Genomic DNA, 16,845 nt, shown 5'->3' with positions numbered 1-16,845 from the left:
TCTTCCCGCACCCCTCATACCCCTTTTCCCCCGAGAATTGTCAGTCCACTCCCTTTCTATGCCCCCGATTCTATTATATTCATCAGTTTATTCTGTTCATCAGATTTTTTATTCACTTGATTTTTAGATTCACTTGTTGATAGATATGTATTTGTTGTTCATAATATTTATCTTTACCTTTTTCTTCTTCTTCCTCTTCTTAAAGAATACCCTTCAACATTTCATATAATCCTGGTTTGGTGGTGCTGAACTCCTTTAGCTTTTTCTTGTCTGTGAAGCTCTTTATCTGACCTTCAATTCTAAATGATAGCTTTGCTGGGTAGAGTAATCTTGGTTGTAGGTTATTGCTGTTCATCACTTTGAATATTTCTTGCCACTCCCTTCTGGCCTGCATAGTTTCTGTTGCGAAATCAGCTGACAGTCGTATGGGTACTCCCTTGTAGGTAACTAACTGTTTTTCTCTTGCTGCTTTCAAGATTCTCTCTTTGTCTTTTGCCCTTGGCATTTTAATTATGATGTGTCTTGGTGTGGTCCTCTTTGGATTCCTCTTGTTTGGGGTTCTCTGTGCTTTCTGGACTTGTAAGTCTATTTCTTTCACCAGGTAGGGAAAGTTTTCTGTCATTATTTCTTCTAATAGGTTTTCAATATTTTGCTCTCTCTCTGCTTCTAGCACCCCAATAATTTTGGATGTTGGTACGCTTAAAGTTGTCCCAGAGGCTCCTTACACTATCTTCATATTTTTGGATTCTTTTTTTCTTTTTGTTTTTCTGGTTGGGTGTTTTTTGTTTCCTCATGTTTCAAATCTTTGGTTTGATTCTTGGGGTCCTTTGGCCTACTGTTGAATTTCTGTATATTCTTTATTTCAGACAGTGTATGCCTAATTTCTGACTAGTCCTTTTCCATTTTTTTGGCATTCTCATTAAGATTTTTAAAGGTCTCACTAAGTTCCTCAGAGGTTTTTAGCAGATTCTTGAGTAACCTTATAAATGTGGTTTTGAACTCTATGTCCAGTAGTTTGCTTTTCTCCATTTCTTTCATTCGTGACATGTTTCTTTGTCTCCACATTCTGGCTGCTTCCCTGTGTTGATGGAGTGGCTTTGTGTGGTAGGTGACCTATAGGGCCCAGTGGTTCAGCCTCCCCAATCACCTGAGGTGGATACTCTTGGTGCACCTCTTTGTAGGCTGAGTGCACAGTCTTGTTGTAGTTAAGCCTTGATTGCTGTTGGTATACTGGGAGGAATTTACCTTCAGGCCAATTGGCTGTGAGGACCCGCTGTGTCTATAATGGAAGAACTGCTGTGCTGGAGACACCCTTATGGGGCAGGACTTGTTTCAGTGGGGCTTTGGTGCTCACTGAGTCTGCCTCTTGAATGTGTCACTTATGGATGCGAGAAGTTGAAATCTGGTGTCTTCTCACACTGACCACTAGGTACACTGGCTTCTGGATCTCCAATGGTGTGCAGGTCAGCTACTGTCTGAGGCCACCCAGCAGGAGCTACAGTGAGGTCTGCAGATTTCTCCTGGTCTGACCAGAACTGCAGTTTGTTAGGTTAAGCTGCGATAAGGCAGGCCATTTATATGCAAGAGCCACTGTGCACAGTTTGGGTGGGTTTGTAAATTGGATGGGGCGGGGTCTCAGGGAGTCACTAGGGCATGGCAAACAGCGATGGCTGCCAGTCATCCGTCTCTGCATCTCTGCATTTCCAAGTCCCCGTGTCCCGCGCCCCAGCGCAGCTCTGCAAGAAAGCCACCCTCACTTTCCGACCCGATGGCAGACAGTCCAGCTTCTCCCTGTAGGGGTCTGGGTCCCCAGAGTCTCGCCGGAAACTGGAGTTCAGAGTAATGGGGAGCCGTGTCTCCCTTTGGGTTGAAAGAAACAGTGCACCCAGTTGCCAACTGCCAGCCCGATTCGCACGCCTGCGTACCTCAGCTTTTCAGCGCTTGTGCACGTCTCAATGCTCTTTTCTCTTTCCTTCTAGTTGTAGAACTTCTACACAGCCAGCTTTCCCATGGTTCTGGGTGATAGACATTTTGTCTTTTAGTTGTAGTTTTGGTGTGGTTGTGAGAGGCAGCACGTACAGGTGTATACCTTATGCCGCCATCTTGGTTTCCTCTCCATATCTCACTTTTCTACCTTCTTTCCCTCTCTCTTCTTTCCCTCTGCTCAGTCCCTCAATACCTTCCTCTATTCCCAGGCTGTAGGTATCTCCATTACGTCTCTGAGGGTGTCCACAAAAACTACATCACCACTCCTGTCTCCTCTCCCAGGGACCCATTCAGCATTGTCAAACTCAGCATCCTGCATTTATCTCACCCAAGCCTTCCCACACCTGGTTTCCGGCAGCCATCATTAACTGCTCCTTTCCCCTGACGTCATGGCCTATGTCTGTTCAACCCCTTTGGCTGTTTTGTTCTTTCCTTTCCAGTCTCATTGTCGTCACCCTAGTGTGGTCCCCTTACCTGTTCCATCCTATGAAGATTTCACAAACTTACTGTTGCTTTACTGCCCAGTCCATCCCAAACTCTGCCCCCAGATTTCTTTTTCTCAAGTGTGACTTCCATCAGCTAGAGTCAGGCTCGAAGCCCTCCTTGGCTTCCCACTGCCTATCTAACTCAGCTCTGGGGTCAACCTGTTGAGGATATTATTTCCTACTGTCTCTTTAATAAACTGGACTCCTCGTGGTTCTTGGCTGCATCCCCTCTTTCCTGTCGGTCCTCTGTCTCCATCCGCTGTCCTGTGGTTTCCTCCAACTGGGATACTTCCTGTTTCCCCTCCATCATGTAGGGTTCAACCTGAACTCATCTGTGAAACCCCGATAGCACCATTGGGGTGATTCTTCCCCCCTCTGAAACGCTCTTTTCCTGCTCACATCCTGCTTCGTGTCATTTTAATGCATGTTTTAGAGCCCTGACAACTCAGAAAGTCCTTGAGGGCAGCAGCCATTCTGGCATCCCCGGCACCAACCACACAGTAAGTCCTCAGAACGGGTGTTAAAAAAAAACCCTTAAATTATTAATGTTTCTGAGACTCGCTGAGCCAGGCCACATCAATTGACAAACCGCTCTCTTCCTTAGCTTTGCTACTAACATCACACACAAACCCACTCACCTGCTCTTTCCTCTCAAGTCAAGCAGAGCAGACACAACCCTCATTACAGACCCCGCTGATGGCTCTTTCTCCCGACCCAGATCTTTTGCCCTGAGGGTGCCAAGCCAACTCCCCCAGATTAGAATCTCAGTCTCAGGGCTTAGCCGACTTCTGAGGATCTCCTTCTCTGTCTTCCTGTCGTCAACATTCCACTTCTGGTTCAATCCCCAGGCCCAGGAGCAAAGCCAAAGCTTGACCCCAAGGCAGTGGCCCCTCAGAACCAGCTCAAGAGCAAAAGAAACCCTGACTTCCCCGAGATCAAAGCTCTGTGCAGCCGGATCACCCGTGGCCTAATGCCACGCTGCTATGGCAACATGAATTTTAAGCAGACATCTGCAGAACCTGCCTCTTCTATGTCAGCAACCCTGGAGCCAGCCTCTCTGGGGTGGGACACCCCACAGGGAGGATCCAGGATGCGCCCGAGGGGCCTGAGTTGTTTTCTGGGGTCACCCTGTAGCTGACATCCTGAGGCCTGATATAGGAAAGGGGGGAGTGGGTCACACTATGTTTCCAGAGAAAGACTGCATTGCTGGGGAAGACGTGGGGGCACCAGCAACCTCAAGGGCAGAATCCAACAAAGAAGCTGAAAACAGTTCCTCATTTCTCTCCCCTGCAGAACCCAGGCTCTTCTGTATCCTTTGCATCCATGCAAAGATGATTGACATAGTACCCAATCCCGGGGATGTCACCATCTCTTGGGGGGATAAATCATATATTGAAACAACACAAATTAGTGTATTGAATTGTCGGGTTGTGTTGTAACTGAGATCATAATAAAGTTTGCCTCACTTCCTGTGAAGCTGTGCACTGGGACCACTGTGATGGTGGCACCAAACAGGCTGGAATGCCCCACAGGAGACAGGCAGGGAGGCACAGGCCCAGCCAGGAGACAGGCAGGGAGGCGCATGCCCAGCCAGGAGACAGGCAGGCAGGCACAGGCCCCCCGGTCTCTGTGGTCGTCCCCCCGTCCTGTCCTCCCAGGCTAAGGACTGTGCAAAGGCACAGGAGCCCTGGCATCCTTGGCTCATGCCCTGCTGGCTTCTAGAAGAACGTGCTTGACTCCAGGTGGTCTCACTGAGTAAATACCCATATGGACGATGTGACATTGTCAGTATCAGTTCTGGATGTGTGTAAGGAGAGGTTGCCCTCATACATTCTCGTTGTCAGAAACCTAGATGTCCCACAAGGCAATTTGGCAGGTGGACTGGTCTTTAAAATGTGCACACTTTTTAACGCAGCAACCCCTCTTCTTTGTTTCTGTCCTGGGGAGGTACTTGTAGAGATACACACAGAGGAATATACCAGGATGTTCAATACAACATTGTTCGTTTTCATGAAAAATTGGAAACAACATCATATGCAAACCATGATACAAGCATAATGTATGCATTTCCTGTGGCTGCTGTAACGAAGTGCCACACACTAAAACAATAGAAATGAATTCTCTCACTGTCCCAGAGGCCAGAAGTCCAAAATCAAGGTGTCAGTAAGGCCATGCTCCCCCTGAAAGTTCTAGTGGAGGCTTCTTCCTTGCCTCTTTTAGCTCCTGGTAGCCCCGGCAATTCTCAGCATTCCTTGGCTTGTAGCAGCATCACTCCAATCTGTGCCCTCATCTTCATATGGTCTTCTTTCCTCTATGTGTTTCTTTTTCTTTTTTTTTTTAATCCTCACAGAGGATATTTTTCCATTAATTTTTTTTGGAGAGAGTGGAAGAGAGATTGGTTGCCTCCTGCATGAGCCCCAACCAGGGCCCAGGCTGGGGAGACACCTGCAAGCGAGGTACAAGCCCTTGACTGGAATCGAACCCAGGACCCTTCAGTCCGCAGGCCGACACTCCATCTACTGAGCCAAACCGGCTAGGGCTCCTCAGTGTGTCTCTGTGTGTTCTCTCCTCCTAGAGGATTTCCATCACTAGATTGAGGGCCATCCTAATCTGTTATGACTAGTATTTCAGAAAAAAAGGAAAAGAAAAGAAATACCAGAAAGAATATTTTTAAAGACACTAGAAATTTCAGATCAATAACTACTCTGAAGTCATTGACTTTTCATCCTGTTTCAAAACAAACAAACACTGGAGATTCATGAGATGTAAAAGTGAAATAATGAAAGGGCCGCCAGAGCAAAACATCAACCTCAACTTTACAGAGTGATGGAGCTGTATCATCAGGAGATTTTTATCTTCACTGACGTTGCATCTTCAAAACCCCAAACCCCAAGCTGGGTGTGGTTTATCTCAGGTTCTGTACAAAGACGAGGCTGCAGACAGGCCTCCTGTCCTGTAGAACTTCCCATCATGGAAATGTACTGAGATGAGAGTAATAAGCCCCCAAGTAAAATTCAATAAGCATGACCCAGCGACAGGGGCCTGCACTCCGATCGTCCAGAAACTTGGCTGAAAACCCCAGGAGTGCCATGTTACTACGATGCTTCAATGTCTCTTTGCCTCGAAGCCAAAGAAGAATGGGGAGACATGGAGGAGTCGCACAGAGAAGGACCAGGGCTGGGGACTCTGCCAGGAATGCCGAGAGCGCTGTATCTGGGTCTTCCTGACACCCAATTAGCAGCATCCACAGCAGAAGCTAATGGCTCGGCCAGGCGTGGGGGCCCTCCTGGCGTGTGGGGCCTCCTGGGAGTGAGCCTCGCGGTGCTCTCTAAATGGGTAGCCGTGCTTCCCTGCAGGTGGAGCTATGTTTGCTTTGACCTTGACCCCTGGGCCTCCAGGAACTGAATCCCAGAAGATGTTTGCTGTCGGCTCCTTGCAGAGGTGGACGCCGTCTTCATGCTGTGCCTTCCAGATAATACCTCATCCTGTTCTTTTGCATTTCATGGAAGGTAAGTATGCTGAGATTGATTTCCTGGGGTTCTGGCCTTCCCTACCACATGCTCCTCAACACACACAGCCACAGTCTGGGACCAACAAGACTTTCTAAGACACCCCATACTAATACCCCACGCACACACATGTCAGGGTATAACGTGTGGCCCTGGGTGCCTGCATAGACACGTGTGCACACACACAGGCATGCTCACACACCTCCATGCACGTGGCAGACTCCCTCCCCACCTTGGACGTGGCAGATGCTGACACACCAGCACCTAAGCCCAACCCAGCTGCCCCTGATATGCTTCTCCTACTCACAGGGGCCTTTGGGCACCCCCTTGCTACTTCCTGAGAAGAAAATGAGCTGCCCCTCTCTCAGTCTGTCACAGGGCCATACACAGGACCCTCCCATCAGCGCCATTTATTACCGTTATATGTCACCCCTCTGGGTGCCCCAGCCCCCCAGCCTCACCTGCTCAACAAGGAGCTGGCAAATCGCTCCGGCTGAGGAGAGAAGGATGAAGTTTAATCGGTTTCCAGTCCTAGGAGTCAGAGCTTGACCCAAAGAGAGGACCCTAAAGGGAGGGATTCTATTGGCTGCAGTCCACAGGCGAGGAAGGAGTGTTCTTTCCGCAGGAGTTTTTTCTGCAGGGAGTCCCACCCTCACCCACAGCCATCAGGAACAGAGAGCATCGGCCCCTCGGCCCCATGGGGCACAGCAGCCAGGAGGACCCTGCAGGGGCCCCGCAGCCAAGGTCATTGCCAGGAGCCTGAGGCCCAGCAAGAGGCTTCTCTCTCCCAAGGTTCCCACCTCGGCCAGCTTCAGGGGCTCTGGGCTGAGGACAATGCTCACAGCCCCTCCCACTGCTGCCAGTGCCCCCACTCCCACCAACACAGCGGAAAGTGCCTGTCTCTATGTCCCTCTTCCTTCTTCTCCAGCACAGGCTCTGCGTTTTCAAGGGGCAATCCCAGCCACCTCCCTTTGGGGATCTGTGAGCCTCGCACTCCCTCTTCTGGTGAAGCGCGAGGAGCAGACGGTGCCCAGAGCGGAGGGCTGGGTCTCAGAGGCCGAGGTGAGCAGAAGTCCATGTCCCCTCCCTGTCCCCAGCTCACCTTCTGGGCACCCAGGGACCTCGGAGTCCTTGGCCAGTACAGACTCTTAAAAAATCATTCTTCTTCTCTTTCCTGGCAGCTGACACGGGGGACAGCACTGTCTCCTCTCGGGCTCAATGAAGTCACAGCCTCAAGAGGGCCACCCAGTGACCCCTCCACAGCCACCTAAGACTCCTGGAGACACTGTTCTGCTGGCAGATTTTCACTGGAAGGAACGTGAGCACATCCCTGACACTCTGACCGACGTGATGGGGTATGAAAACAGGCTGTTTTCTGTCCCCATTTCTGCGGTGGCCCGGAAGGCTGAGAATACATCAGTCGCTACCAAGCGCTTGCCGAGGTTCCAATGAGGTGCTCACCACGTGGGATGGAGTAGCCCAGGCCGTGGGAAAGGCTATAAAAAAAAAAAAAAAATCCTGGTCCTCTATCCACCTCCAGAGACTCTGACATGACTGGACTGGGTGTGTCCTGGACACGGGGACCTTTCCAGGTTCCTCAAAGGAGAATCATCAGACCAGTGGCTAGGGGGCTTTCTCAGACACTCAATACACACACTCCATGCACACACTTGCCAGGGTGTAACGTGTGGCCCCGGGTGCCTGCATATACACCTGTGGAGAAACGAGATTAAAAAATACCAGTCCTGCCCTAGCCGGTTTGGCTCAGTGGATAGAGCGTCAGCCTGCGGACTGAAAGGTCCCAGGTTCGATTCCGGTCAAGGGCATGTAACTTGGTTGCGGGCACATCCCCAGTGGGAGGTGTGCAGGAGGCAGCTGGTCGATGTTTCTCTCTCATCGATGTTTCTGACTATCTATCACTCTTCCTTCCTCTCTGTAAAAAATCAATAAAATATATTTAAAAAAAAATACCAGTCCCGCCCTAGCCGGTTTGACTCAGTGGATAGAGCGTTGGCCAAGGGACCTGAGGGTCCCAGGTTCGATTCCAGTCAGGGGAACATACCTTGGTTGCAGGCTCCTCCCCAGCCTGGGCCCTGGTCGGGGCTCGTACAGGAGGCAACCAATCGATGTGTTTCTCATACATCGATGTTTCTCTCTGTCTTTCCCTCTCTCTTCCACTCTCTCTCTTAAAAAAAAAATCAGTAGAAAAATATGCTCGGGGGACTCCACTCGCCCCGATGCTCCTGGCCTTTGGACAATTAAGTGACAGAGGCAGAAACTCCTTCGTGTTTAAACTTCCTTCCCTCTGGGGTCTCTATGTCACTGCACTTCAGCCTGGGCCTCAGCTAATCCAACCGGTGACTCCTTCAGGCTCTGGTTTCAACTGAGAAACCAGATCGCTACTGAGATCCACGTGGGCTCGGTTTCTCTTTAGGATCCTGGCGGCGGAGGAGTGGAGCCTTGCAACACTCTATGCAAGTTTGGGGCTGAGCCTCTCCTTCTTTCCGGACACCGTTGCTAGTCGATGAAGAGTATGGATTGCGTGCCTTCAATCTCATCTCAGAGCAGCTTTGCAAAGAAAGCCATCACATTCGCTGGCCCCTCACCTTCCAAGAGGGACCTGGCCTGTTTCACTTATTCTGGGAGAAAAGGCTCCTGACCCCAAGGTGAGTGACCTGTTGTGAGCCCACGGGAGTGGATTCTGTAGAATCTAAACCTCAAAGCTCTTTCCATGTGGAAGCTGTGTTTTCCTGCAGGGTCGGCGAGCCCAGGCTTTGGCCATGTACCTACCCGCCATTCATACTTAGAAGTACACAGACGGGTGACTCCGCAGCCCCAGTATTTATGGGCTACGTGAGGTAGTTGTCTGGGGTTAAAAGCAAATGTGGGGCCCTTATCTACTAATTGAATTCCGATAAAGCGGAGGATGAAAGGGGAGGGCATAATGAGTGGTTGGGCAAACCTCTTGAATTTATTTTTCTCCTGGTGACGTCCCATGCATCCTTCGGGAAACGTTTTACTCACCCTGTAACCCTTCAGCTCAACCCACTGTCCAATCCAAATCAGACCCCAGCAGGACCCCTCAGGCGATGCTGCAGGGCTTTGGGCAGAAACAAATGACACGAGGCACCTGCTCAGCATCTCAGGGCGTAGCCTATCGTTTATTTCAGGGTGCTCGGCAGGGGCATTGATATCAGACAGGTAACCTTTTGTTGTGGAGGGATAGGGGCCGTCCTGCACGCGGTAGGGTGTTCAGCAGCATCCCTGGCCTCTACCCACTCAATGCAGGTAGCTTCCCCAGCCAGTCCTGACAACCGAGACCGTCTCCAGGCACGGCTCAGTGTCCCCTGGGCCAATGTTGTCCCCTGGTGGAGAGCCACTGCTCTAGATGAATTCCATGCAGCAAGGAGTCCCTGCTGCAGCCCCGGGGCCTAGCACAGTGCCTGCCACATGGCAGGGGCTCAAGAAAGACCTGTTGCGTGAATGTCTGGAGAAGAGTTGGGAGGGGCACACCGGGGCCCGGCCCTGCAGAGGTGCCCGCTGGATGGGTACAGCAGGCACGACAGTGTATGCTCAGATCTCCTGTGCAGGCTCCCCACGGGTGCTGCCAGCCAATGGCCTTGCCTGGTGAGGGCGCTAATGCAGAGGACAAGACGCAGGACACCTCTGACAGTGGCTTTGGCTGATGGACACCCCACCGCCTGGCCAAAACTTCCTTGGAACTGGGCTCCCGTCAGAGACTCTCCCTGCCCACTCCTCCCCACCCAGAGGTCAGCCCAGCGTCATGGTCTGAAGGCCCGCACGGCTTCTCCAGCTCCTGCTCTTCATTCTTCCCAGGTGTTTCCCCAGCACAGCCCTTGCCCGCCTCACCCCACCTTGGCATCTGCTTCTTGCTGGATCTGAACAGCACACCTGGCCTTCTAGAAGGGTGCCTTTCCCCGGCCCCCTTCCTGGGTGGTGCCACACCCTAGGGCAGTGGTCAGCAAACTGCGGCTCGCGAGCTGCGGTTTGCCACTCTGTTGACTAATGAGTTTGCCGACCACGGCCCTAGGGCATCTCCCTGGCGAGCTCCATTGCTAAAGCATCACGCACAAGCCAATTGATAGCTCCTACATAACTAAGAAAACCAGACACACACTAACATTTCAATCCAAGAGACTCTTACAAGTTAACCTTTTATCGGTTTTAAGGCAGCAAGTAAAGTCATTTTATCCACATGCCGGAGGAGGGAAGGTCAGAGGGTGGGAGGGAATTGGCCGCTGGAGCCAGACAAAGCACGCTTCCCCCAAATCCACATCATCTCGTCTCTCGGCCCCCAAGTATGATCTTAATGCACTTCGGGTCGAGAGCGTGTCCCGTTGCCTCATCCAGCAGAGTCTGCCAGGAGCACCTGCTTGGTCCCAGGCCCCTGACTCAGCCAGCTGTGCCCTAGGCCAGGCTCTCCCAGGGGCAGATGACCTCCTTCTTGATGGCCTGGTCACCCGAGGCTCCTGGCCCCGTGTCCTCCGAGTCCCTAAGGTAGGTTCCACTCTCCGCAGGCACATCCATTTTGATCTGAAAAAAGCTTCAGACACAAGAGGAAAGCAAGTATGGGGAGTGCAAGGGGAGCACCAATGGAAAGAATGAGTACACATGCACACCCAGAGACATATGTGTACACACAGAGAGAGACATATGTGTACACACGCACACATAGAGACATATGCACATACACACATGCACATGCCCACATGCATATGTGCACACATACACGCATGCACATGCCCACAGACATGTGCACACATGCATGTATGTGCATATCCGCAGACATAGGCACACGTATGCACATGTGTACCAACAGGCATCTGCTCACATACCCACACATGTGCATACACGCACACAGCACCACCCCCACGGGTTCTTACTTTGTCACTCTCCTGGATTTCAGCCGTGGCAGCTGCTGACCCACATCCCCTAGGGGCTGCACCTTCCCATGGGACACAGGGGGGCACTTGGGCGAGAGCCTGGCAAAGACGGGGGAGGCCAAACAGCCTCGTCTCAGAAAACTGCTGAAGGACAGAGCCATGCGGGCCTTGAGAGGGGCCCTGGGCGGGGGCCGGGGCCAGGGGCAGTCGGCCGAGGCCTCGCTGGTGTCTGCGTTGGAGGGTCCTTGGCCAGCACCGGGTCCACCGGTCTCGCCCTTCTGTTCCGAGCCTTCCAAGGCCAGCGTAATGGGCGAGGGGCAGACGGTGCTGCTGGGCCTCCGCATGAAGCGGCCTGGCGAGGGGAAGGGCTTCCTGGGGGAGCGGCAGGAGGAGGAGAAGGGGCTGGAAGGAGAGGGGGGCACGCAAGTCCCCGTGTACACGGCCAGGTGGGGGCTGGGCGCAGCGGGCTGGCCAGGCTGCAGGGAAGGAAAGAGAGCTCAGAGTGAGTTGGGTGGCTGGTCATGGGCTGCCCTCTGATAACTCGGCCCCTGCCCGTGCCCAAAGCACAGGTCTGGTGTGGCTTCACCTGGGAAGTTGGAAAGGGCGCCCAAAGCCATCTGTGACGATGGCACAGACACGGGCCTTCTGCCAAGCCCTGGTCCCCAGACTTGGGCCCTGCATCCCAAGGCACAGACTGGTCATCCTCCAGGCCTGGGATGCTGGGTTGAGGCAGGTGAATTTCCAATCCCCACTCAGGTCCAGTCCCCCAGTGAGCAATGCTTAGTACCTGCCACACGCCGTCATCCCTTCTCTATTCTTGGTTCCCAACCTCAGGGCTGGAGGCATCGGAAACATTTTAATAGAGTGACAGAGATGGCAGGAGAAGCCCCAGCTGGTGCCTGGCTGACTCTTCCAGGCCTGAGACCACCCACGCTGACCTGAACCCCTACCTGTGTCCACAGACACACCTGGAGGATGGATGGCCTGGACCTAGCACCTCCCCGTGCCTCCTGCGGGCAGAGCAGGTGGTTGGGAGGAAAGACTGTGTGTGGGACCTGGACAAGCCGAGAGAAGGAGGCAGGCAATACGGGGTGGGAGGTTACTCATTGGAGAAGTGGCTCAACCTCTCTGGGCCACCGAGGTCCCCGTGTCTGGTAGCACCGGGGCGGGAGGGTGGGGTCCAGGCGTGCTTCAGCCAAAGGAGCCTGAAAGAGCCTGTCTGAGCTGGAAAATTAAAATTGGGAAGTCCAGGGAGGCTCCCCTCTGTGACCTCTCTTCTCTTTCCAGGGTCATGGGCCAGGGTTGGCTGTGTCCCCTCCTGCAAGGACCTGAGGATGCGCGGATGCGGATTGCCATCCCATTGCCTGTGGAGTTTGGATAGGACATGGGGTCCTGAGAGTGAACTAAAAGACCAAACCCACAAAGTAAGTTTGTTCGGAGAAATAAAGACACCAAAGTGCTCCTCCGCCCTCAACTGACTGACTGAGGACACCCCCCCTCCCCGGTCCATTCACTTGCCTCCTACTTCCTCAGAATTAGTGATAAACTCCTGTTATAATCCCCACTTTACAGACACAACTTGACCAAGATCACACAGCTTATGACAGGAACCCCTCCCTATACCCCCCCCCCCAATTCTGTACCCTCTCCCCCACCTCACTCCTTCCCCAGCTTCTCCTCTTTTCCAGGATGAAGGACAGTGCAGGTAAGGAAGGTAGCCACTGTCCTGCTTCACTCACCTGGCCTGAGAAGGTCCTTCCTTCTGGGCCAATAGCCATGAGCCCAATTGGCCCTAGACACTCTAAGCAGGATGCCTTTCCTACCCCCTCCCAACCCCCGCCCCGACCCCCATCACAATGACCTTGGCCAATCCTCCCCCAGAGGCCTGGGGCTTACACTTGGAGACCCAGCCCTTCCAGCCCATGCCACACCCACCATTGGTGTGAAGCAGCAAAGCAGTGGCATGCAAGGCACATGGCGAAGAAATGAGACACGACAGAGACGCAGTGACGGTGAGCTTGGCTTGGTTTGTGCTGCTGTTTTATTGTGCAAGGGAACCAGGAGAAGTGGGGGAAGGAGCATGAAATGGGCAGGTGTGTTGACATGAGGACACAATCACAGGATCTAAATGAAAGGCAAAGCAGATGGCGCAAGAGGAGCGATTCGTTTTCCATCTAGAAACTGAGTGAGCATTCCAATGAGACCTGTGCCGCCTGAACTCCTACTTCCTGGGAGCAGGCAGGTGAGGAGAGGGCTGCATTCAGGCTGAGCACGCAGTGTGCGCCGTCACCCCCTCTAGTCCCTTCTCACTCGCCCTTTCCTCGCCGTCCCCAAAAGCCAATGAGCAAAGTTGGCCCCATGAAGGAAAATCCACATGGGTGAGCACCTCCTCTCATCCTCAGCCCTGCACAGTCCTTCTCATTTGGACCTTTACTTCAGCCATGGAACTCAGGACCAAAGGACTGACCAGTCACTATACTGTTGCTAGCCAGTCCTCTCACAGGAGCTGCAGGCAGAGGACAGGAACCAATGCCCTAATCTCCTCCCCTTGAACATGTCCTAATGGTCCCTAGAGAGCTGGGAGGGCTACACTGCAAGACTTTGAGAGAGAAGAGAAGTAAGATGGTTTGGGTATACCTCAGGAAATGCCCTACATATTAAAAAATAACGAATCACTGTATTGGACAACACTGGCAGGTATAAGAAAGCACAAGCTTACTCTAAGACCATGAAGCTACTAGGGATGGTGAGAAGGATGGTGATGATGATGATGATGATGGGGTGATGACAGTGATGGTGAGGATGATCATAATGGTAGTGCTGCTGATGGTGGTGAGGATGAGGATGCTGGTGACGGTGAGGATGCTGTTGATGGTAGGGATGATAGTAATGATGGTGATGATGGTGGTGATGGTGATGATTGTAATTGTTGTACTGATAATATCAGCAGCTAGCATTTACTGAGCACTTATTACATGCCAGGCATTGTCCTAAGCACTCCACTGATATTTTCTTGTCTCTGGCCCACCCATCCTCAGTAATTGTGACTAAGAACAAGCTCAAGAGACATGTCTTAGCAGAGCCTTTCCAGGTAGGTTGTAACAGAGGCGTGCTGTGACGTGCATCTGTAGGGAAACCCTACAACTAGTCTCTTGGCGGGGTCTCCAACTGCTTTGGAAGCAACGTCTAAGTTGGAGAGATAAGACGGATGAGGCGCTTCACCAAGCTATTGAAACAAATGTGCCTGAAAGAACTATGCCTGGGCTGCGTAGGGGGCAGAAAGCCCTTCTCTTTAACTTTTCAAAGCAAATGATGGAACACAAATCAGCCTGTTTTCTCTATGATTCTCACTACCAGGACCCCCGATGGTGAGATAGGTGGTCACACAGCAACTGAGTCAGGGGACCTCCCCCTCTGCCCACTGCCCCTTGGTCGTTGGGGTGAGAGAGCTAAGCTCACATTGCCATGGTATTGAGAAGCCCACCATGAAGGAGGTCAGAGGAGTGATTCATTTTCCCACTGATCGGGGATGGACTCTTCTAGACTCTGACCCTGCCTTTGCTTGCCTCTCCCAAGTGCCTGCCCCCGCCTCCCCCAGCAATGGCAGATTCATTTAGGAGGCAGCTCTCTTTTGAGTTGGCTCCTACGGTCCAGCTTGCTCATGACCTGGGTGATGTCCACCGTGTTGGCTGCTTCCCGAGCTTTGGCTTCCTCCTCCAGCTGCCTCAGGATGACGGGGCTCGGACTGGAGCGCAGGTGACGCCGCATAAATGGGAGGCTGGAGCTGCAAGGAGGGACGGCACTGGTGGTTAGCAGAAAGCCACAAGGCTTGCCCAACAATGGCCTCTCAACACCCGGTTTGGAGGTGGGGCTGGGAGGCCAGAGCTGGACTTGTTCCCTCATGCTCCTGGTGAACTTCAGGTGGGGCTCTCAGAGGTGTGTCCAACCTCAGCCCTTTCCTCTTCCCTTGGAGCATGGGACCAGAGTGAGTCCCAGCTGCCATCCGATGTTAGGCGAGGCACAAGAGAGCCTGCTTGGATGGCGATGATTAGACACACCTACAATCTTTAGAAGTCAACCTGTCATCTTAACTTCGTGCAGGCTCTTCCTGAAGGAGGGAGCGAGGAGGGTTTGGGTTCCTGCCTCAAGGGAGAGTTGGAGCAAAGCCAAGGTTCTGGGAAGGAGAAGAGCTGGGCTGGTTAAGAGGTCAGTGGGCCAAGAAAGAGGAAAGGGGCCTGAAGAGGGTTGGGGAGCTGCTGGCCTCATGACCATGCACCCAGGGAGTCAGAACCTTCCACAGAGGTTAAACATGGATTCCTGGGACCAAACGCTCTTGACGTGGCCTTGGAAGAAGAAGCAGGACAGCGCTCCAGGGGTCTGACTCATACGGGGGAGAGGGAGCAGCTAGGCCACCCACAGGCTTGGAGACAAGCATTTAGCAGCAAAGGTCAATTTAAAACCTAGGACGTCCCCAAATTTCTGGACTACAGGAGCCTGTAGAACTCTATCTACCCTAGGGAGGAGGAGGGCTCCCCACAGCAAGGCATGCCTAATATTGGATCTCCCACCAGCCCTGCCAAGGGAAGGCGGAGAGCTCGATGTAACTTGTTCTAGAAAAATGAAGTTTTATACAGAGCCTTATACCTGCAAATCATAGAACGAACTCACACTCGCCATAACCCCACACAGTTACAGGCGGAGCTTCAATGTCACAAAAGCATTCCCACGCGTATTCCCGCCCACAGCAGCAGTAACAGCATCGCCCGGCTCCAACACCAGCGCCTCGCGCCGCACCTGGGGCCTCATGCCAACACAGCCCTCCGGCACCCGGTGCCCAGGAGAAGATCCTCGCTGATTTCTCCGTCTACCCCAGCTCACAGAGCTTCTGGAGAGAGCAGTGCGAGACTCCCCTTCCTTCCCCACTACTTCCTGGCAGGACTTGTGGAGCGATTATGGCCCTTTCTTGTGGCTTAAAGGAGATGCTTTCAAATCCCCAGGGACCCTGAACTCCCTTCCTTCCCCGGGTAACCGAGAAGAATGGCACCGCAGAGTCCTCCTTTCTCTCCTTTTCATAACAGCGCCATTATCCTCGAGAATGAAACCGAGGTGGGGTTTTTTTAAAGCTCCTTTGATAAAGGCTCCGGTCCAACCACTGTTCTTTTGAATTGACTGGAGATGCTGGACAGGAGCCCAGCGTGGGCTGAGCTGGCAAGCGGGGACATTGACTAACGCCGCGGGGACAGGTCATGCATTGGCGCTAGGAACACCTCTGCCAAAGTCCCGCGTCTTTGGTTACTATTTTGAATCTTCAATCCCCATCCATCAGAGATTTTCAACCGGTGTGCTGCAAGAATGTTTAAAACATGCAATACCTGCCTATCTAGTCAGGGGCGCTGACCTCTTTTTCCTAAGAGTGTCAAATAAAAAAATGACAACAGCCAACACAGCAATAGCTGTCCGGTGTGAATGCCCTGTCTTGAACCATAAATATATAGGTCATATAACAGAGCTACATTTTTTGTATATATATACACATATATATATGTGTATATATATGTGTGTGTGTATATATATTGATTTCAGAGAGGAATGGAGAGGGAGAGAAAGAAACCTCAATGATGAGAGAGAGTCATTGATTGGCTGCCTCCTGCATGCCCCAAACCACGGATGGAGCCCACAACCCGGGCATGCACCCTGACCAGGAATCGAACCGTGACCTCCTGGTTCATAGGTCGATGCTCAACCACTGAGCCACACCGGCCAGGCACAGAGTTGCATCTTATTGGTCACGTTGCATAATCAAGTTGCATCTCCTGGTTAATTCTTGGTACCACAAATCCTTATACAAGTAGAGACACCTGATTTTTTTAAAGTAATTTTGGAGCAAAAAGCATAGGTGATTACTATTATTTTTTTTTTATAAATCAATCAAAATTATAACTTTTTTGTCAAATTGGCAAA

General features: G+C 52.2%; 1 protein-coding gene across 3 annotated transcripts in view; it reads right to left on the bottom strand.

Moving 5' to 3' along the window:
- Positions 1-10,126: 10,126 nt before the first annotated feature.
- RGS9 (regulator of G protein signaling 9) overlaps positions 10,127-16,845 on the bottom strand; it is a 51,888-nt gene continuing 45,169 nt past the window's right edge. For all 3 annotated transcript variants that reach the window (XM_080682468.1, XM_080682467.1, XM_080682469.1), the window contains 3 exons: positions 14,551-14,668; positions 10,885-11,360; positions 10,127-10,544 (listed from right to left, as the gene is read on the bottom strand). In XM_080682468.1, the coding sequence (XP_080538594.1) occupies positions 10,409-10,544; positions 10,885-11,360; positions 14,551-14,668 (730 nt within the window). In that variant the 3' untranslated portion in view covers positions 10,127-10,408. The remainder of the gene's footprint in view (positions 10,545-10,884; positions 11,361-14,550; positions 14,669-16,845) is intronic.

The sequence above is a fragment of the Plecotus auritus genome, assembly GCF_963455305.1.
Source record: "Plecotus auritus genome assembly, chromosome: 7".
Taxonomy (NCBI): Eukaryota; Metazoa; Chordata; class Mammalia; order Chiroptera; family Vespertilionidae; genus Plecotus; species Plecotus auritus.
Note: the sequence above shows the minus strand (reverse complement) of the source record. Positions and strands in the feature narration are given on the sequence as shown.